This window comes from Nansenia antarctica (assembly GCF_963989245.1).
Source record: "Nansenia antarctica genome assembly, chromosome: 4".
Taxonomy (NCBI): Eukaryota; Metazoa; Chordata; class Actinopteri; order Argentiniformes; family Microstomatidae; genus Nansenia; species Nansenia antarctica.
The window spans coordinates 12928917-12951530 of NC_137689.1; the positions used below are offsets into that span (position 1 = coordinate 12928917).

A 22614-nucleotide genomic window follows, 5' to 3' on the forward strand; every position below is an offset into this window, starting at 1 on the left:
ACGGCTGAAATACACATAATCATAATTTAGGACAAATACAAGCAAAGCCATACACCAGATCGCAGAGAGGGGGCGCCAAAGGAGCAGAGCGATTCCCCAGACCTGGGGTTGTGAGCGTTATGTACTCTAGTCTAGCTCCAGATCAAATCAAATCAAATCATACTACTGTATCTTACAATACAAGGTGCATAACAATATAATGAAAATACATCAATACAATGAAAATACAACAATACAGTGAAAATAAACATTAATATAAGGAAATTATAGTATAGGAAATATGAGACATGGTAGGCCAGAGAGACCAGTGTAGCACAGTAGAAGAGGGTATTCAAATAAGATGGAAAGCAAGAGAATGCTAAGATAAAAAGGTATGTCTTAAGATTTCTTTTAAAGGTGTTTACAGATTGTGACACCCTCAGCTCCTCTGGCAGGCTGTTCCAGAGGTGAGGACCATAGACACTAGACCTCCTCGTAGTTCTTTGTCCACACCCAGTGAATAACTAAAAGGCCAGTGCCTGAGGACCTGAGTGATCTAGAGGTAGCATATATTAAAAGCATGTCTGACAAGTATTCAGCCGCTAGTCCATTGAGTGATTTGAAAAGGATCTTAAAATATATTCTAAAACTGACAGACAAACAATGAAGGGACTTTAGGACAGGTGAGATGTGTGCTCTCCTTCTGGTCTTGTTCATTACACATGCTCCTGCATTCTGAATGATCTGTAGCTTATTTATAGCTTCCTTAGGTAGACCAGAAAGGAGAGCATTGCAGTAATCAAGCCTGTTCATGATAAAAGCATGCATAAGTCTCTCAGTCTCTATTCAAATCAGGATCTAGAAGCACGCTAAAGATTTTTTGCAAGGGGTTTGGCGTTTTGTGCCAAGGATTTTAAGTTAGTGCACAGTATCTCTCTCTGGACCTTTGATAATTAAAACCTCTGTCTTATGTTTGTTCAATTGCAAGGAATTATGTGACATCCACAAGTGGTACGATCAATAAGGCTGATCAATTCGGTGATAAAGAGATGTACAGTTGTGTATCATCAGCATAGCTATGAAAATGTATCTTGTGTTCTCTGATGATATTTCCCAGTGGCAGCATAGAGACTGAAAAACACAGGTCCAAGAATGGAGCCTTGAGGAACCTCACATTTTATGCTAGTGTTAGCCGAGGAGTGGTCACCAATGGACAGATAAGTCCTAAACCAATCTAAAATTGAGCCAGAGGCCAACACACTTCTGTAGCCTGTTATAATACGGATTGACTGCATCAAATACAGCGCTTAAGTCTAAAAGTACTAATATTGAGAGTTTATTGTCATCCATGTTCATTCTCAGGTCATTTACAACTTTAACCAGGGCTGTCTCAGTGCTGAGTTGAGGACAGACGCCAGATGCAACAAAGGACACCAGGGCAACCAAAGGTCCAGACACAGCACTCTGTGTGTGTGTGTGTGTGTGTGTGTGTGTGTGTGTGTGTGTGTGTTTGTGTGTGTGTGTGTGTGTGTGTGTGTGTGTGTGTGTGTGTCTCACCGTCCTCAGTGAGCGACACCTCTCCAGACACTGAGTCTATGAAGAACATGTGACTGGAGGGGATTCTGGGAGTTTGGTCCATCAGGCTGAAGCGTAGGTCAGCGTGGGCTGTGTTGCGGTCGTCACGGTCGGAGGCTCCCACCTGCATGAATGGGATCCCTAAGAAACACACAAAGACACTTAAATATGGAGGCTTCAGTCACACTTTAAACAATACAAATGCTTAACGAGGCCTTCAAAAACCCTTTATGTAAATGCTTCATAAATCATCTACATACTATACCATATACTATAACGGTTGGAAAAAGGATAATGGCACAATTGGAAAAGTGCCAGGTGGCAGGACCTGTTATAACTCCATTAATAGTGTATGGATGTGCTTATGAATGATGTGAGCCGTCTATGTACGCTTTATGAAAGGATCGTGAGTGTTTCATGAAAAGTTATATATATATTATATATACTACTATATACAATGCAGATACCCAGTATTCATGCTGAAAACGGAGGAGCCTTTTTATCGTGCAATGTTTTCGTGCAATGTTTTTTATGCCACAATAATTGCACCTACTACATGTTAGTTCATATATCTGTGTTCTTGGAACTTCTTTTTGTCTGATATTTTCAGTAAATGCTATAATTGTCAGGGACACAGTGATGGATAGAAACCCACCTTCTGGTCCTGATTCTAATTCCTTAAAACCTAAGGAATTTATTTTTGTATCATTTACATTAAGTCTTATTGCAGAAGGTATGTTGCGAATATACTCTAATCTAGTTAATGTAAAAACGCAGACACACAAATCCTTCTGTCTGTATCGTTGTGTTGAGCAGACCGGTCGATCTCTCCACTGAGTGGTCTGTTCTATGGGAAATTCCCTGAAGGTCAGACCACAATGTTTTCAATGCTAGCTCATTCTGATTTGGTAGAGTAATGCTCACACATACATGCTCGCAGATACGACAGCACACACATACACACATGCTGCACACGCACACATACTTGTCCCCTCTATTTCTTCAGGTAACCACAATCTCATTCAGTGACATCAATCAACTGGCTCGAGTCATCTCTGACGCAAACACTCAAAATAATACCCAGCAAGGTCAGACTGTCAGCTTCCCAGTCTGCGGGGATGGTGACACATCATGTTTCTAGGGACTATTGTAAAGGACCATGCATGTACATCTGCTCTTCGAACAAGGCACAATGACAGTTTGTTATATTTCTGACATATTTCTGATATTATTATTCTAACAATTGTCGTATATTTTCTACTATATATATCCTATTTTCTAGTGTTGTGCAATGGTTCTTGTAATCTGACCAGCCCCTCGGACTTGGGGCTGTGGTGACATCACAGGGGACGGCCCTCATGGCCATCTGGATAAGGTGATAGGCTATGACCGGTGACTGTATTTGCATAAGAGGGAGGGATCTAGAAAACTAGGAAAAACCAGCGAGGAAGGGAGGAAGCGGTCTCTTTTTGTCACCAGGCCCCAGCTTAAACACGTGTATGTATAAATCTGTTTGTAACTCGGATTAAACCATCTTAAACTCACTAGCTGTTGTTTGATTCATAACCAATAAGAATACACGACATGATGGCGAGCCTAGCACGGAGTCCAAAAAAGGAAATCTACGTTTGAAAACTTAAGCTCAAGCCACAGCTCTAAAGACGGTAAGAATTAAAATAGCGCTATTTTTCTGTTTAAACCGCTAGGGGCGCGTGTGCAACAGCTGGGTTTTCAAACAATTTCTTTGTGACTAAAACAACCTTAAAGTAAAGTCTTATTGGAATAGAAACACACTTTTCATAATCTTTAAGCTGGGGTTGGTGAGAGCCGGACTTTGAAGTCCGTTTTTGTAAATATACGATTAGATTGGTATTGGTGATATAGGGCTGAATTTGGTAATTCGCTTTTTTATGTTAAAATATTAGTTGTGTAACTAATAGCGGTATTACGGAATATCGTGAGTGTGTGTGTAAAATTGTGTTCTGATAAAGTGTAACAAGTCTGTTTTGTAAGAAAGAGCATTATTGTAGAACTGTAGCAGGAGTGTGTGCAGAGCCCTTTAGAAAGAACTGTAGACGCCATTTCTCTTTGTCTGTGTGAGAGGACGCTATTGTGTGGGCGGCCATTTTTATGAGGGTGTTGCAGTGTACTGTCGGCGGAGTTTAGACGCCATTTTTATGAGGGAAACGTGCAGTGTACTTTCAGCGGAGTTTAGACGCCATTTGCATTTAGACGCCATTTGCAGTGTGTCAGAGAGTCTAAAGGACACACACAGAGGCCATCTTTGTGAGGGAAGCGTGAACGTAGAATATTTGAATGAGATAAATAGTGGTTTAACTGGATTGAAAGATATTGCTGTGTCGTGAAAAGTAGTTGTGTTGGAGAGATTGTTTTGGAGCAGGCTACAAACACGCGGTGATTTCTCAGGGGAGACGGGTTGTAGCCCCCTCTTCTTGCCTCTGCAAACAGGCACTCCTTTGGAAAGCATTCCTTTGGAAAGGAACCTGACTGATTAATTACATTCCTTATTTCTTACGGATCATTTTACATAGACTATAGTATTTAAGATAGAGATATGGTGAATTGATCTCGGGGTATTTTAAATAGTTTAGAGTTACGGTTAAAACATTCATAGCCTTGGCTAAGAGTTGGCGCATGCGCAATCGATGCGCGTTAGCCGGAGCACAGCTCCATCTGCTGGTCGAAATACGACAATACATTTTAAGACACTAAATCCTCAGGGAGATACAGCTGAGGTCGATGAAACAGTCCGATACATTAATAAATAGAGGGTTATAAAAGATTGTAATTGATAATTGATCATTTTGTTCCTTTCAAATAACAAGTCGATTTCCTTACAGATTGTAATGAATAATTAATCATTTTATTCCTTCCAAATGACAAGTCGATTTCTTTAAGTGTGTAATTAATAATTAATCATTCATTCTTTTCCAAATAACAAGTCGATTTCTTTAAGTGTGTAATTAATAATTAATCATTCATTCTTTTCCAAATAACAAGTCGATTTCTCTACAGGTTATAATTAATATTTGTAATTTACATCTTTTATTTTAGTTAGGTCATTTCCACAGTGTTTGATTAAGGAATAGCAGAATAGTACATATTTGATAATTAAGCAGTAAAAGGGTTTTTGTAAATCAGTGAATACTTAGGTGTTGACCAAGCTTTTGTGATTTAATAATTGTGTTGACCAGAACTGTAATTAGTATTGAATGAGTAATTAAGTGACACATTCATAAACAATTAGGAAACACATTTAAGTATAAAGTACTTACACAGAGATTAGATTTAAGTTAATACTGCACTGACATACACAAGAGGCAAGTCTGTTATTCTGAAGTTGCAGGGTTTTTGTGGGGATGGTCAATACAGTTATATTGGACTAGCATTTGTTTAGCAAACAAGACAACATAAGGTGGGTTGTAAGAAGCGTACACCTTATCTAATATAGAATATTGTCAGCATATTGAACAAGTAGAATGGGGTCGAATTCCACGAAGCTGTTAAAAGATATTAGTGAACATCGTGGAATGTTGGCTACGTTATCCCCTATGGCTATAGTGGAAAAAATGAATCCTCTTGTTAGGGAAATTAGCAAAATGTCTACGAAATGGAATAGCCGTTGGGCATACATTGAACAGCCGTGGCCGAAAGAGGGCAGCATTAATTTACAATTAATTGCAACATTGGAAATACTTATCAATGGGCACAAAGCACATCAAAGAGGAAAGATTAGATCAGAGAAACGCAAGTTAGAGTTAGCTATTTTAGATCTATTTAAGGTAGAGGGACAGAAAATAGCTCAGTGTCCTGCCCCCAGTCCCCCTCCCTATGCTAAGGCACTGGAGGATCATTCCCAGAAGAAGAAGAAGGAGCCAAGGGGAAGAGGGGACGACAGGAGTGACGAGGAAGATGACAGCGAAGATGGCAGTGCAGACTCAAGTGATGACGACAATGCAGATGGAGGCTACAACGCGCAGGGCAGGAAGATGATAGCCACAGCCGAAAGGAAAGGTGGGAGAAGACGCCCGGAGAAAGAGGGAGATTGTAACCGAATGTCATCAAATACATTAAAGAACTGTCCAGTGCTGATTCGGGGTAACAAGATGGAATATCATCCGTGGCATCATACAGATTTGTCTGAAGTGATCGAGAAACTCCCAGTTCTTCAAGAGGGAGGACATTCGTGGACGCGACAGGTCGACGTGATACTGATAGGAACGCAGGTCGCGATGGGAGACCTGAAAAGACTCTTAGCTTTTATTGCAGGATTGGATACAATGCAGGAAATATTGATGAAGGCAGGACTTCATAGATATATCAATACATCAGTTTATGATCCAGAGCTTTTCGCCGCAAACAGAGGCAAACTGTGGAAAGCAATCAGGGAGATCTACCCTACTCACATTCACCCAGACAATATCATTGTGAAGCCACTGGGGGGGGATGAGAATCCCAGGGGTTATATTGCCCGTATGCACTCTCAATGGAGAAGTGTGACAGGGAAAGACGCTGAAGATAACCCCTTAGAAAAATCCATAATCAGGGAAAAAATACAAGAAGGGCTTCCTACCCCAGTTAAGGATAAGCTAGCAGAAGTGGTGGGGCTACGACACATGAACAAAGCTGTTTATATAGACCACGTAGCTCATCACGTGGAGTTATATCGAAAGAACATTCAGATACAGAAGGCACGAGACGAAGAATCCCTCAGAATATTGACTCATTTGCGATTGACTGAAAGCGAGAGGAACATAGAGGGAGTGCAGGCTTTAGCCCCACAGCAACAGCCACCTGGAGTGCAGACTGCTACTTACCAGTCCTACTCACAGGGGCCACAAGGGGGGTATCCTGCTACTTACCAGTCCTACCCACAGGGGCCACAAGGGGGGTATCCATACCCACAAGGGCCACCAGGGGTGCAAGCGGTTCCATGCCAGATGTACACACAGCCTGGCCAAGGACCACCACCAGGGGGATGGACAGCAGCAGGGAAGGAGATGCTAGAACCATGCCAATGTGACCAGAATGGACATCTAGCCTGTGCCTGCTGCAACAGGCCCCAGGGGGGCGCAGGGGGGAGCCAAGGAGGAGGATATTGGCCCCCTACTACACCTGCTCCAGGAGTGATGAACCCTTACGGAGGCCCAGCAGCTGGCCTATAGGGGTGCCCGGAAGATCCGAGTGGGAGGTGCCAGCTGGTGGTGACACAGAAGCCTGAAGGCGCCACGCACCTCCCTATGTCTAGAGAATATGTGAAGACAATCGGATTTGAGGGAATTAAACAGCTGATTCCTACAACTGAGCTTGTAGACTTAGAGTACAAGGGACAGAGAGCAACTCTGTCAACACTTGTGTCAGAACACACGCCAACAGGGCTGCTAGGGAGAGATGCTCTATGCCAATTGAACTGTACAGTAAAATGCACACCTGACAGCGGTGCTCAGGTTCCATCGACAGCCAAAGTGATTAAGCATAGAACAGACCTACAAGCTTTGCCTTTAAAGGGAGCTGATATAGAATATTGGGTTGATGGGTCTTGTTACGGGGTAGGAGAAACGTTGTGCGCTGGGTATTCCTTAGTTAAAGCACAGAATTCAAAGTTTATTGTAGAACAGGCTGAGGCAGTTCCTCAGCCTTGCTCGGCTCAGTTGGCTGAATTGATTGCCCTCACAGAAGCATGCAACTTGGGAACCGGACGGAGAGTGACAGTGTACACCGACTCTGCCTATGCACATAATGTTTGTCATTTTAATGGAGCTGTATGGAGGGGGCGGGGTTTTAAGAGAACTGATGGTACGCCTATACAGCATCACGCACAGATCATGAAGCTGTTACAAGCCATGATGAAGCCAAAGGAATTAGCTATAGTGAAGTGTGCCACACACAGGTCTGACTCATCACATGTCACACAAGGTAACAGGGCTGCAGAAGATGCAGCCAAAGCCATTACAGGAGCAGACAAGGCAGGTAAAGGTCTTCTGGTCACACATGAAAAGCAATTACAGGGCATGGTCACACTTGAGGATTTATTGATGTTACAGAGTAGAGTAACTACGTTAGACAAGAGCGTTTGGCTAGCAAGGGGGGCAAGTCAGGATGACACAGGTCTATGGAGGAATCATGAGGGGTTGGTTGTAGCACCCTCAGATTTATTAGGCATGTTAATACAGGAAGCTCATGGATTAGCACATGTGGCTAGGGGGGAGGTAAGACGCAAGATTACCAAGAAATATGGGTTTTGGAGTCCATATTTGATGGAACAGATTGACCATGCTTTAGGTCAATGTGGGGTCTGTTGGAGAAACAACATCAGAGTGGGTACACCAGTGGTGTCTGGGCATATCCCTACCCCAATAGGGCCACGGGTGGTGGACAGGGGGGTGGATGTACAGAGTAGGCAGGATGTTGTGCCAACAGGTGCCGAGGTCCCCAGAGAACCTGAGAAGGAGGAGCTACGAGGAGATGCTGTGGTGTTGCCAGAGCCAGTGGCCATGCCAGTGTTACAGCCAGTGACATTACCGGCAGTGCCTGAAACCGAGGGGACAGTGGAAAGCTGTCCAGATGCCAATAAACCAGAAACTAACGAAGCAGAGAGGGTTGACAGTCTGGAGGTCCAGCCTGGGAGTGTCCAAAGCCTGGACACCTGTGCTACTGGGGATGCTGGCGAGTGCCTGCACCATGCTTCAGATGATGCTGAGGGCGACTCCCCAGACCTTGATCAGCGTGGGAGGGGACCAGGCGGCTACCTGAACCTCAATGACACTGACGGACGACGACCAGTTAGGAAAAGATTAAAGACTATGAATAGGGTAGTGAAGCAGCAGATCAAAGGGAACGACGGGAATGGACAGCAGATGATAGCATGGCTGGAAACGGTCTTAGGGGCATGGGAAACTTATTTTGCTAAGACAGGAGCACCTATTATAGCAGACATGATTTTTGACTTTCTTAGGAGACAGGGCCTCATTGACTGTTTTTGGAAAATCAGTCACTCAGTCCACGTTAATGAACTTTTCAGAAGACTAGTCCTCACCTGAGGTGAAGATCTATGCATTAATGCATTCCCTTTGTCCTATGCTTACTGTTGGAGAATTATGTGTTATGATAACTGAATGTCATTATTTGTGTATTGTTTGTTTGTTTCTATATCGTGTGATTGAGGTCAGTTGAGAAGTGATGTGGTGGTTATACAAAGCTAGGAGAGAGGTTCTGTTCCTAGCGCAACGAAAATGGAAAGCTCCTGACTATGGAAGTGTTATCAATCTGAGACAGCGGTAAAGGCTGTTCTCCAACTGGGTACAAGTGCTAGTAACCTCTGACCCCGACGCTTCAAGGACAAAGAAAACATCGGTCGTTGGAAGTTTCTGTATTGATTTGTGCATGATAAACTGTGTTTAGTTTAATTGTGATTGTTATTTTCAAAATTCTTTTTATTATTGGTTGTTTTCTATTTTTTGTTTATGATATCTTTGGTTCCTAATACTGGTCCTGGGTTGGTCTGTGTTATTGTGCTTCTTGTGTTGTGTGTTGGTGTAGTTTTTCTGTTTGTTGTTGTTTCTTTTAAAAAAAAAAAAAAAAAAAAAAAAAAATATTTTTTATTTTTTTATTTTTTTTTATGTGGGGTTTTGTGTTTTTGTTTTTGTTTTGTGGTCGTTTAGTTTCGGAACACCCTCTGGGTGGTCCGAGGGGGGATGTGTCGTATATTTTCTACTATATATATCCTATTTTCTAGTGTTGTGCAATGGTTCTTGTAATCTGACCAGCCCCTCGGACTTGGGGCTGTGGTGACATCACAGGGGACGGCCCTCATGGCCATCTGGATAAGGTGATAGGCTATGACCGGTGACTGTATTTGCATAAGAGGGAGGGATCTAGAAAACTAGGAAAAACCAGCGAGGAAGGGAGGAAGCGGTCTCTTTTTGTCACCAGGCCCCAGCTTAAACACGTGTATGTATAAATCTGTTTGTAACTCGGATTAAACCATCTTAAACTCACTAGCTGTTGTTTGATTCATAACCAATAAGAATACACGACACAATAAAATGGAATAAATCAACACCAGTGTCTTCAATGTGTCACAGCTACAAATATTAGAACAAAAGTGATAGCTGTTGCTTTTAACCTTTTAATTGAGAAGGTTTTTTACGATGAACAGGATTTTAGAGTAATCTATGAGTGTCTCAGAATGTTTTGCTTTCTTTTTATTCTATTTATTTATTTTATTTATTTATGTACATGGTTTGTTTCCCGTGTGGTGGTTGGGTTCAGTGTGTTGTGGCTCGTACCTCTCAGTAGCCCCAGTTGCACGCTGCCTCTCATGCTCTCCTCTATGAACACAGGCACATTGTCGTTCTTGTCGATGACGCACACCTCCACGTTGAAGCTCTGAGACTGCACTGATGCAGTGAAGGACACCTGCAACAAGCACACTGGTTTCAAGCTCCTAACATAATCTATTCTGGTCCCACTTTAAACTACTTACCACTTTATAAAGCCTTCACATCGCCTTGTTTAGAAACCCCATTTGTAAGAAAATACGTACTATTACGCATCGAAATAACCGTCCTAAAATCCTAAAATCTGGTGCTTTGACACATACTGAATGTGACATTACTCCTTTTCCACACTTTATATGACATTGCTTATCAATTATTTGTAAAGCATCTCCAGTATGTATACATTTAAATCATTCATAAAGCCTTACCTTGGTTACACAAGACGTTGTTTGAGGAGAAGCCAAATTATTCATTCATTCATTCATTCACTATATGTATACAATAAATAACAATAACATCTTATTAGCATTATAATAATAGAAAATATAATGTGAAAAATATAATATCACTACATCACGCACAGTACTAATTGCATTGTCATAATATAATGTATAAATATCAACATATTATGTTCACCATTGCCCACCTGTAAAAAGTAGGATGGTTGCTTCTCTCTGTCCAGTGGTTTGAGAGCGTAGAGAAATCCTGCCTCAACACCAAAAATCCCCTCATCATCCCCCGTCACCACCAAGTCGCTGTAGGTCACTGGGAGGTTAGGGAGCTATTTGGATCAAAGCCAAAGACTATGTCAAAATACAATACAAAATACAATGCGTACAATGTAAAGCCCCTTGAGTGCCAAAAAATCCAAACCATCAGTGTTATTGTCATTGAACATCATGCACTGTTGAAGTGACTGGGGAGGTCCATTTCCTCAATACACTTTGACCTTCACTTTAGTTTTCTCACTGCATAGTCTGAAATTCTGTTAAAATGAAACTTCCAGTTACTGTGTGTGGTCAAATGTTGACCTGAGAGGTGGAGGGGACAACATTGACTGCAAATAGATCTCTGAACGTTGTTCTAATGTGTTTTGCTCTGCTCAAATAAAGTTATTTTATTTTATTAGCACTCCTACTCTGCCATGTCAATGGTGGGATATTTGGAGAACTTGCAGGGGTAACTCCATATGAGCTACGGTACAGTGAGCAGTTGTGTGTCATCTTATTTGACTGTTGACTACATTCCTCACTGGCAAACTGGGGACAATTTGCTCTCAAGAGTCTCAAAAGAAGTAGGCAGAGGGTCTGTTTGCTGGGGTCCTGTGCATTGGGTGGTAAGGCATGCGCATAGTACGTGTATGTGACAGACTGGGTTAGAACCTGGATCATCTGGACAGGACAGGTCATAATGAGAGTGCGGCTCTGTGAACCATCTCCATTACACATGACATGGTCAGGTGTGTGCATGTGGTCATCAGGGTTATGCATGCGGTGGTCAGGTGTGTGCATGCGGTGGTAAGGTGTGTGCATGCGATGGTAAGGTGTGTGCATGAGATGGTCAGGTGTGTGCATGCGGTGGTAAGGTGTGTGCATGCGGTGGTAAGGTGTGTGCATGCGGTGGTAAGGTGTGTGCATGAGATGGTCCGGTGTGTGCATGCGGTCATGAGGGCTATGCATGCGGGGGTCAGGTGTGTGCATGCAGTAATCAGGTATGTGCACGCAATGGCCAGGTTTATGCATTTGGTGGTCCGGTGTATGCATGTGAAGGTCAGGTATATGCATGCGGGGGCGCTTGGTGGCGTAACGCACTAAGCACTAAGCACTAAGCACTACGCACTAAGTCTCCAACAATCCTAAAATGTCATCACGGGACCGACAGGTAGCTCTTGCCACAGTTGATGTCAAAGTACATGCATCTACCATCAGAAGGAGATTGCACACGTTTGATTTTCTTGGGAGGTGTGCAAGGAAGAAACCCTTGCTGTAAAGAAAAACAGTCATGGCAAGACTAACGTCAGAAAAGTAAGAAATGGAGAGTTCTGGAATGGCCAAGTCAAAGCCCGAATATTTAATCCTATTGAGATGCAGTGGGATGATTTTAAACGGGCTATGCATGCAAGACACCCCTCAAGCATCACATAGCTGAACGAATTCTGCATGTGGAAAAAACGTTCTCCCAGTCGATTGAGGTTATTTCAGCCAAAGGGGGCAATACCAGGCATTAGGATATAGGTTTTTAATCTTTTCCTCAGCAGGAATTGGAATATTTGTTAATTTTTTGTTAACAAAGTTATATATTCATTGTTTTTGGTTCAGATACATCACCTTTATCTATAGAATTGTTTGAAAGAAAATAAAATATTGACATGTCCATATTTATTAAAAAAGTACTACATATTTCATGGTGTGTCCTAATTTTTTCACATGACTGTATATTGGTCATGTGTATGCATATGGTGAGTGTATGTCTCTGAATGCAATAGGTCTGAATGCTGCTCCTGTAGCTAATGGACTTTCTACTAATGATAGCAGCCAAAGCGCTTTGTGCCTATGATACAGTAGAGACATGCTACACGCCACCACCGTGTTTGGCCTGGCATGGGACTGACCAGTGGCAGTGCTAGTTGAACCTGTGAAACAGAGACTGGTGATCTCCTGTTGCCACTCAGTATGATGTGTTTACGGCCTCACATACCACATAGCAAACAACTCTCATCTGCCACCGCCATGCCAGTGAGCTCAGCTCCTGTCCAACCAACTCTCCTGAAAACCAAACACTTTGATTTGGTCCGGATTGTTCTTTTTCTGACTGGCCCACAAACCTACATTTAAACCAAAAGGCGGGTTTAAGTCTATATTTAATGTGTTGCAGTGGTGGACGGTAGCTAATTCTTCACACAGGGACAAAACATCTCTCTCCTCCCCTTCCTTTTATGTGCTGACATGCAATGCTTTCATGAAAAAAAGGTATCTTTGTTTTTCTTCCAATCAATTCATGATTTTTTTATTCAAGAATAGCAACCATATTGTCCTTTTTCCAACCTTAGTCAAAGTAGTGGCAATTATCCACCCTCTCCCATTAACACCATTAAAGTTAATCTGAGTGTGTTTTGATAGGCCGTCATAAAATGCAGAGGAGAGAGAGCAGTGACTGCAAAGTGCATTTAATTTCACAGCTTTGAAATGCCTCCAATTACAATGTCAAACACATGCGTGGCAGAGGAAACCTGATGGTTTCTGAAAGGCATTTTGAAAGCCGTCTGCTGCCATGGACGCAGGGTTAATGGTGGAACATTGTGTAGGCACTCCGATTTTAGTTTTATGTCGCAAGAGCTGGGTGTTCTTATTCACATCTTCAACCAAGAGAGCAGTAGAAGAGCTCCACTCTTTTAGCTTCACTGCCTTACAAAAATATTTTTTTATATCTCACTCAGTACAACATACACTGAACAAAAATATAAACACTTTTGTTTTTGCTCAAATTTTTGAAGTTGAAATCAAAGATCTAAGACTATGTGCACAAAAGGCCTATTTCTTTCAAATTGTGTTCACAAATCTGTTTAAATCTGTGTTATATGAGCACTTCTCCTTTGCCAAGATAATCCATCCACCTGACAGGTGTGGCATATTCAGATGCTGATTAGACAGCATGATTATTGCACAGATGTACCTTAGGCTGGTCACAATAAAAGGTCACAATCTAAAATGTGCAGTTTTATCATACAGCACAATGCCACAGATGTTGCAACTTTTGAGGGAGTGTGCAAATTGGCATGCTTGACTCCAGGAATGTCCACCAGAGCTGTTGCCTGTGAATTGAATGTTAATTTCTCTACCATAAAAGCCGTCTCCAAAGTTGTTTCCAATTCCAATTCCAATTCTCGGAAACGCCTTTGGAGACGGCTTATGGTAGAGAAATGAATATTCAATTCACGGGCAACATCTCTGGTGGACATTCCTGCCAATTGCACGCTCCCTCAAAACTTGCAACATCTGTGGCATTGTAGCCAAACACATTTTTGTAAACATTTGAAAGCTTAAACATTGGAAATAAAATCTATTTTAGTCATTTAATAAAGTATTTATCTTAAAGAACTGGTTTCATGTCTCTGCTCCCTCCTTAACGAACCTGCTTAGTTTAGTTCTGAGGACCACCCCTCATGTAACAAAAAGGTGGCATTGTCCCGCAGTATATTCACCAACTGATTAGCCACAGCCAATAGGCTAGGTGCACGATCTCACTACTTCCTGAAAGGCAACTGGTATGAACATATCCTGTCTCACTCTATTGGTTTAATTGATTAATCAGCTGTGCGGTAAACCGTTGGAACACACAGTGCACAGCTGATTAATCAATTAAACCAATAGAGTGAGACAGGATATGTTCATACCAGTTGCCTTTCAGGAAGTAGTGAGATCGTGCACCTAGCCTATCAGGTCCTTGAGTACCTTATGCCACAAGTAGTTAACACAGCAGGGAATGAGATCATAGAGTTTAGTGAAAGAAATAAAATTGAACCTCCAACAAATGAAAAAAATATTCAAATGGAAAGTTTGCTTGTAATACAATTGATTACTCCCCAACAACAACAAAAAAGTGTGTAGGGTAGAGTACCGGTACTAGAGTAGTACTGCACTACGTGTGTTCCCTTTGGGAATATACTAAACCTAATCCTAGACTAAAAAGAATCTTAATTTGAGAGTCTCCATTGAAAGTAGGATTAGTCCATTTCTGTTTGTCTAGAGGCCAGATCACACTTTGTTTTGCCCCAGAAATGTTAAAAGATAATACTTCTGTTATGGTCATACCAGGTGATCATCCTTACCTTTGCCAGGTACCATGGGAAAATGCCATCATAGTTTTCAGGGACGCCTATTTTCACATTCGCCCCTGAGCATGGCGCAAGGATCAGCAGTGTCAACAACTATAAGATACCAATCAGACAAAAATATATATCAATAGTTGTCTTAAATGTTGTTTTCCAATAAACAATGTTTTTTAAGGCTTTGAAGAATGATGTGATAAGTTGTGATTCAAAAGAGGTACTCTTACACTCAGTGAAAATATGGAGATGGACATAGCTTCTCTCCCAGTCGTAGCTATTAATATCTGTAAGGATACACAACATTTCAATCCGCACAAAGGTTATCTTTTACCTTGCAGAACAGACATGGTTCCTATCATTTCCTTCTTGTTACTGATTGATTTAGTACAACCGATTTAGATTGTTTGTTGTTTTGGCAGAGAGAGAGTGTAGATAAACCGATTGTTAAGGTTTACTCTACTGAACATTTTCTTGCATTGAAAGAATCACAATCTGGACATAATGTTTAGTTAGGCCTAACGTAACCTACACAAGATTAGACCTACTTTAACTAACAAATATTGCATGCATGACTGCTAAGTTAACATACACTCAGTGGCAACAGCAGCTACATTCTAGGCTACATTAATGTCTCATCACGTTCACAGGGGTTCAATGCAAGACCTCACCCTCTGTTGCCCAGCACACAATTTATGGTTATGCCTGAGGCACAGAATTGTAATCAAGTTGTGTTCTGTCTTTATCAGAATAAAAAAACGAGGCCTTAATAAAGGTCAATATTATTAGGACAATTGTCATCTGTATTTGACTACATATTAATCTTCACTAATAATGATGATAATATCCAAACAAATGATCAAGTGCACAATGACGCAACTATGAACAGGCAATGCTCATAAGATTACTAATTACTAACACTTTAAAAAAGAGACGGACATGTGGCAGACAGAGCCATATCTACAGATCAGATTTGAGGCTCACAGATATGGTCTGACGTACCATGAATGCCACAAAAAGTACAATTAGAATGAAACAAAGTACAGTTAGAACAATAACCAAATCAGTGATTGTCAAATAGCTGTACATATAAAATGGATTCCATTTGCCACATATCCATCAATGCATGTCTATCGATACATTTTATCATTCAAAAACTGGAAGCATTTCTATTTCTCTTACCTTTATTCAAAGATGTTGCCTCTGAAACGTGAAGGGACTCATTGAAATGTGTGGAAAACTGTGTTCTTGCACGACTTCACCGGCTTAATGTTTAACACTTCAACATAGACTTCCAAAACCTGTTAACTACTTGTTTCCTCTCAATAATGACTTTAGTCAACAAGGCTCCATTCCACTGAACAGCCTAATGAAAGAATATATATTAGGACATTAATAGCAAACATGCTTTAAAGCAACTTTCAGTGATTTTTGGGGGGTAATCATTATGATTAATATGACTCCTAAATACCTTTATGGGAGTATGACATAACCAAAGCACTAAGGACATTAGGCTACTGTATTGTTTATGTTTGTTTTAGGAGAACTAACAAAAACAAAAACAAAAATAAATGATGTAAAGCTTGAAATCTGTTAAAATTATTAGAAGAATATGTTCTTATATGGCACAAGAGAGGCCATATGCCATAGACATATGTTTGCCTCATTAAACTACACAATACCTTCATTTTAGGATTACAAAGTGTATGGTCATGAGCATAGGGGTGTGTGTGTCCAATGAGGTCAGACATTATTTCTGAATATTTAGGGGACCCCTTTTTGCTCAAGAGCAGCCCTAGAGGCAAATCTTCCATAACTTTAAAATGCACTTTCCCCATTGTTTACATTTTCTTGATGATACTGTAGCTACTTTTGAACGCTCTGTCACTGTCAACAATATGTTTTTTCATTATTTACTTAATAACTCAATGAGTCTAAAGCGTTTTCCAGTTATCCAGAAAAAACAGGACATAACATTTGATTGTTTATGATTTCTTTATTTCTTTCTTTATTTTTTTCATGTACAGCTTCAAATTATGTAAAAAATAATAATATGCTGCTCTTGTGGAATTACATTACTACAGCAAGTGCTACGTGTCAAGTGCTACTTATGAAATGTATTTGTTCCATTGTTTATGTCTTAAAACATTGGTCCAGGTAAGAAAAGCCAAGAGATAGTTGGATGTCATGTTTTATTGAAAAATGTAAATGTAAACATATAACAAAATTATTGAGTATTAAATTGAAGTGCAAATCAACCTATTTAAACAATGTTATATTCACAAGACAAACACTATTTATTGCTTTCCTCATTCATTCACATCTGGGTTGAAGGTAAGGACAACACAATAATACATTTCTAGCAACACCCTAACCCACATTAGCCCTAACTCTCATCAGTATCTTGGCCAAAGTACGAACCTGCGTACTCAGTTTCAAGTAAATATGACTCCAGGTGACAGATTGCAGTGTAATCACTCAGTCTGTGCATTAACATTGCTTCTCAAGACAGTCAAACATATTTCGGTTTCATCATCAGGACTATATACAACCATACCTCCAAAGAGGCTGTAAAAACAAACTAACTGTCTCCTGTTCTCAAGGCAATCTTACAACTCATTGTTAAAAATAACAAGCCTTTGTGGATTACACATACACATAAAGTATCAACAGCTATACATTTAAGGCAAAACTAATTATTATGAAACCAACTTCTCAAAGCCTCATGCAGGTCATCAACATTGACTTGTCATAAACACGTGTTGTGTTTATTAAAATCCTCTTTTATCTTTTTACAAAATAAAATATATTTCTGTACAACTCTATCAGTCCTTGGGGTTAGTGTCAAAAACACAGCGTTTGGTCTTAGAGGCCAAAGAGAAAACGAAAGTCTACTCCAGATCATTTCTCAGAGGACAGAGAGGTCGTGGCAGGACTTGGACTTCTGCCTGAAGGCCATCTTCTTGTTCTTCCGGGCCACCATGCGACCAAGGAATCGCTTAGCCTTCTTCCCAATGCTCTCGCGCCGCTTGCAGTTGGCCATGCGGCGGGCGTTTTCCTCCTTGCTGTCCTTGCGCAGGCGTATCTGCCGTACAATGCCCTCAAACAGTTCCTGCACATTGTGGTGTAGCGAGGCCGAAGTCTCAATGAATTTGCAGTCGAACACCACCGCACAGGCACTGCCCTCTGGAAGGGATGAGAGGAAATGACCATAATCATTTAGTATTCCTTTAGGTAATTGAAAGCCCTAGAGGGGAGGCTCAGGCCTTGTTTACTTAGCCACTCAAATCAAGCTTTCACTGAAGCAGTCAGCATTAGTTAGTTCTAAGTTAGTTCTACACAGATATACACTCTAATAATTAAGGGTTCCTAAAAGGGTAAATGTTCAAGCTAGAGAGGGTTCAATATACTAGATGTGTGATACTACTGTATGTGGTTTCACACCTATGTGGTTCCACTATCCAGAAGGGTTCATTGTCCAGAAGGGTAATTTTTAAGACTTTCTTGTAAGTGTCTGATAACTCTAGAATAGAGAGGAGATCCTAGGACACTCACCATCCACTGAGACCTCTCTGGACCGCACCAGGTCACTCTTGTTGCCCACCAGGATGATGGGAATGTTCTCAGACTGCCGAGCTCGGCGCAGCTGGATCCGCAGTTCTGATGCTTTCTCAAAGCTGGACTTGTCTGTCACAGAGTAAACAATGATGTAGGCATCCCCCATACGCATGCACTGGTCCTTCAGCCACTGACTGTTGTCCTGTAGGATGAGAGAAAGACATTTATTTACAGCTTAGCTATGGCGAGACAACACCAATGCAATGTAAGTGCTACACCGAGATGCAGGATGCACAAACGTGAATGTACCTGTCAGTGCAGTAATGTAACCTGCTATACCAGAAACATGGACAGGTGTTTTTTTCATAAAAATACCACTATTGTATGTATGTACTATTATTATGAAGGTTTCCACTACCATACTTGATGAGTGAATATGTTTTGAAGTGTCCAAAAACCATCATTGCAGACACTTTGTATGGGGTTTACAATAGAGTAATACAATAGAGTAATTTTACGTTGCTGCCATAGCAGCTGCGCAACATCTGCAATTTACGCAAGTGCAAGTAGCAGGCAACATTGAATACGATATAGTCTATAAATTCTGTGTCATGCGAGTCTCACGGAGGGCTGTTTGCTAAAGCACACATATATGTAGCCTGGAGCCAGGCAAGTCTACGATTTATTAGGGCTATGTAGTCAAGTCCTGATTCAATGCACAGTAACTGAATGCATCTTTTCATCAGATGCCATGTGCTCACCTGTTCCCAAATATCATACAACAAGATGGATGCCTCGTCCTCGTCCACTACGATAGATCTGTCATACGTGTTTCCTGAAACAAAAGCAGACATAGATACTATTTAGTAAATACCCCATGATCAATACTGTATGTTATATCAGCCTAACATTGAATGGAGACCCTCCATTGGGGCATTGTAGTCCAAGAGTAGCCTGGGTCCAGGAGATGGCCCTGTGCCTCAGACATTGACCTTTCATAACCCTGATGATGATTGCATGTCAACAGCAATATTGGATATATGGATAGTGCCTAACCAACTGGATGGAAATATGAATTATGAATGTGTTGTGCGCAAACTTCCTCAGTAAAATCAATGTGTTAACAGCATTTGTGTAGCCTATTATATCTAATGGGATGCAGTCAACAAAACAGTCGCTTTCTTAATTCACTTATATGACTCCTATTCATCATCATCATCATCATCATCATCATCATCAATCATGATCTTCTTCGCTCACCTGTTTCGTCGCAGTCGTGACCGTCCTCGACTCCGCCGAAGATCCGTGCCAGGCTAGACTTGCCCACCCCGTGCTCGCCCAGGACCACCACCTTGTGCACCTGCGCCTCGGAGTCGCTGCCGGAGGAGATGACGGAGTCGGAGGAGTCAGACACGCAGCTGTCCCGGTGCGGCTCCCCGGGGGTGTAGGACGTGCAGCGCATCAGGGTGGACAGGTCGCCCGGTGGCCCCCCCGGGTGCCCCCCCATGGTGCCGCGCAGCTCGCGGTCGTCCACTGGCATGCTTCTCCTGTGCAGATTCTGCAGGTGCATGGGAAACGGCACGCTCCCTCTCCTCTTGTCCATGTTCCGCAATTTGTCCCCTTTGTTCAAAGTCATGGTGATAACTTCCTCCAGGTATCTGTGAAATGGGATGCGCTCATTATTATGATGCTGTTACGTAGGCTATTTCTGAGATGAATTTCTTTAATAGTCTCGGTTCTTTAACTTTTATCTAATCATTCAATATAACAGACCTAGTAATTACACTGATATTGTCTGATAGTAGGCTAATTACGTATGAACCCTTTGTGTCGTATAGGCTACGATACGAATCTATGTGGTGCTACTCTAAAGAAATCAGATCATTTCCTTATGAGTAATGTACATTTCCCAACAAGCTAAAGTTAATTTCAATCATTGAGAAAAAAATACTTAAAACAAGTAGAATATGAGAATTGTATCAGCAGCACAACTGCAAAATCACAGAATTCCAAGAGTAAAACCTACATTTTGATGTGAGTCTTATGTATTCCTTCCGATGCCAAAAATCCTGAACCAGGCTTAGATCCTCTTAGATCCTTGTGTTACCGTTGTCATTCAGTGAAGGGAAGTCTCGGTTTGATCCAGCGCATGGCGCGGAGCCCCATATTTATCCAGCAGCCTGATGAGTGACGTCACCGCCAGGCAGGGTTTGCCTCTGAGAATCATCACGTCTATTATAGGAACTTATTATAGGAACTCGTGACAACATGCGCTCGTGAGAGACGTGATTCAAAATGCTGCGCGGGTGGTTGAGGGATTCCCCCCGTGCGCAATTCCAACACTGCAGTAGTCATACAGTCAATCTAGAGTTGATGGCAGCTACTAGATTGTAATCAAGTGCAATACTGAAACACAACTGTGAACATTTCAAACCTGCAAACTGCGACACTTTAAATGAATGTGCAATAATACTATGTGCAATATGACAACCCTCAGGTACATAAGGTTCAGAGATAGGAAATGTTAGGATATTTATAGCATAGCATAGAGTACAGCACAGTGTTTTATTTGTATAGTATAGTATAGTGGATAGTGTACATAGCCTTTATTTATGTAAACCAGCTCTTTTCCCTTCTTGTTTTTAGTATTTTTTTTCTAGCACCAGGGGAGCCCCCCCTCCCAAATTGCGTTGTATGGTACCTGTACTGTATTAATGACAATAAAGACCATTCATTCATTCATTCATTCATTCATCCGGCAATTGTGTTGCCTAATTGACTTGAAGCGCTTGTCAAGATCCCTAGATCTATTGAAGGGGTAGTAGCATCCTTTTCCTTTATATTAGTTGACTGACCAATTGATTAGCCTAGGCCAGACACAATAGTGGATATCATGTATGCTGATATCCTTTCTTGTGCATAATGGAGCATTGGGGTTTGGAACCACCATGGTTGGTAGGTTTAATATGTCCAGTACAGGTGTCTCCATATTTCTAGACTTTAGACGGCGTCAGTCAAGCCAATCTTTGAGAAATTACTGTTACACAGACAGCTGCAACTAGTTGATAGATTATCTTCAGCATGTGGACAGGTAGGCCTGTATTGAGGTTATTTTCAACTTCTGTTGTTGGTCGAGCATTTTAGACCAGATATTTAAGTGACACATAAACTATAAGGGGTAGTGGTGGTCTAGTGGATAGTGAGTTGGACTTGTGATCGGAAGGTTGTGAGTTCAAATCCCGCCTGAAACCACACCACTACTAGTGTGCCCTTGAGTAAGGCACTTAGCCCTCAGTTACTCCAGGGGGAATGTCCCTGTAATTCGTAATTGTAAGTCGCTTTGGATAAAGGCGTCTGCTAAATGGCAAAATTATTATTATAATTATTCACTAGCCTAGCTGAGGCCAGACCAAGTCATGCAAGCCATTCAACACAGCCATTAGAAAAATAATGTCTTTAAACTGGACCTCCATTTATCAACAAGCTAGGGGATATCTTATATATCTTGGACAGATGTGCCAGCCAGGAAAGACCATAAATGAAATCCATTGGAATAATGATGATGATCTCACCTCCAAGATGTGAACTGAGAATAGTATATAGTGTGTTGCTGCCACCTGTTGGTCTTTATGTAAAGTAATCTGCACTGCACAACTGGACAGGTGAATTTAAATCCACTGATAAGCCTCAGTGACCACATATTGTGTTCACCTATCCTGTGTTTTCAAATCAGAACAGATTAATGGAAGGGGGGAGAGAAATCCACTTAGATGCATCTCAAATGTCACAGACGGGTTGAAGGAAACAACCATGCACAGAGAAGAGGTCTGGGGGGCCAGGGGGCTAAAGCAATGACTCTTCTGATATCCTGAAAGGTATCATGAAGCCAAAGGGGGGCATGCTGGAGCATCAATGGGTTAATCGTAATAGTCTAAAACAGATCCATCTCCTTGGTTCCATTTCCTTCAACTGCATAAACTGATCTGAAAACTCAGTACAATTACCCTACTAAGAACATGCCCTGACCTAGAACCTGCCCTGACCTATACCCAGCTCTTTAATTTCAGTGCAGAAGAGGAGGGTCTGCTTACGCGTCCTGTCATGATAGCATATGTCTCCCATCTATATAACATATTTTTCAATACAAAAGGAAAAGTTAGTTTAAGAAAATGTTTCCAGTTGTAAACCAAATACAAGTTTATTTATGATATACATAGAATGCAGTCATAGACGATGCAATGAAATGCTGAGGCAGTGACAGATGAGACAGTTGAAGCTGCTGACTCTCTCCAATGCAGCTCATCGGATGTGGTGCCACCCTCCCCCCCCTGCTTCCTCCTGAAGTCCACAATCAGCTCCTTCGTTATGCTGATGTTG

At 41.5% G+C, this 22614-nt stretch overlaps 2 protein-coding genes across 2 annotated transcripts in view; both read right to left on the reverse strand.

Moving 5' to 3' along the window:
* The window catches only part of cdh16 (cadherin 16, KSP-cadherin), a gene marked incomplete at both ends in the record, with an annotated part of 34991 nt that extends 20055 nt beyond the window's left edge, over positions 1–14936 (reverse strand). Inside the window, 5 exons of the mRNA XM_080529041.1 lie at positions 1537–1695; positions 9864–9993; positions 10501–10635; positions 14683–14781; positions 14910–14936. Coding sequence (XP_080385167.1) covers positions 1537–1695; positions 9864–9993; positions 10501–10635; positions 14683–14781; positions 14910–14936 — 550 coding nt within the window. The remainder of the gene's footprint in view (positions 1–1536; positions 1696–9863; positions 9994–10500; positions 10636–14682; positions 14782–14909) is intronic.
* Positions 14937–17587: 2651 nt separating this feature from the next.
* rrad (Ras-related associated with diabetes) lies at positions 17588–19873 on the reverse strand (the record flags this gene model as incomplete). Its single annotated transcript, XM_080528874.1, has 4 exons — positions 17588–17865; positions 18235–18439; positions 18999–19072; positions 19498–19873. 4 exons carry the CDS (start codon positions 19871–19873, stop codon positions 17588–17590), a joined length of 933 nt encoding a protein of 310 aa, XP_080385000.1.
* Between the last annotated feature and the right edge of the window lie 2741 nt (positions 19874–22614).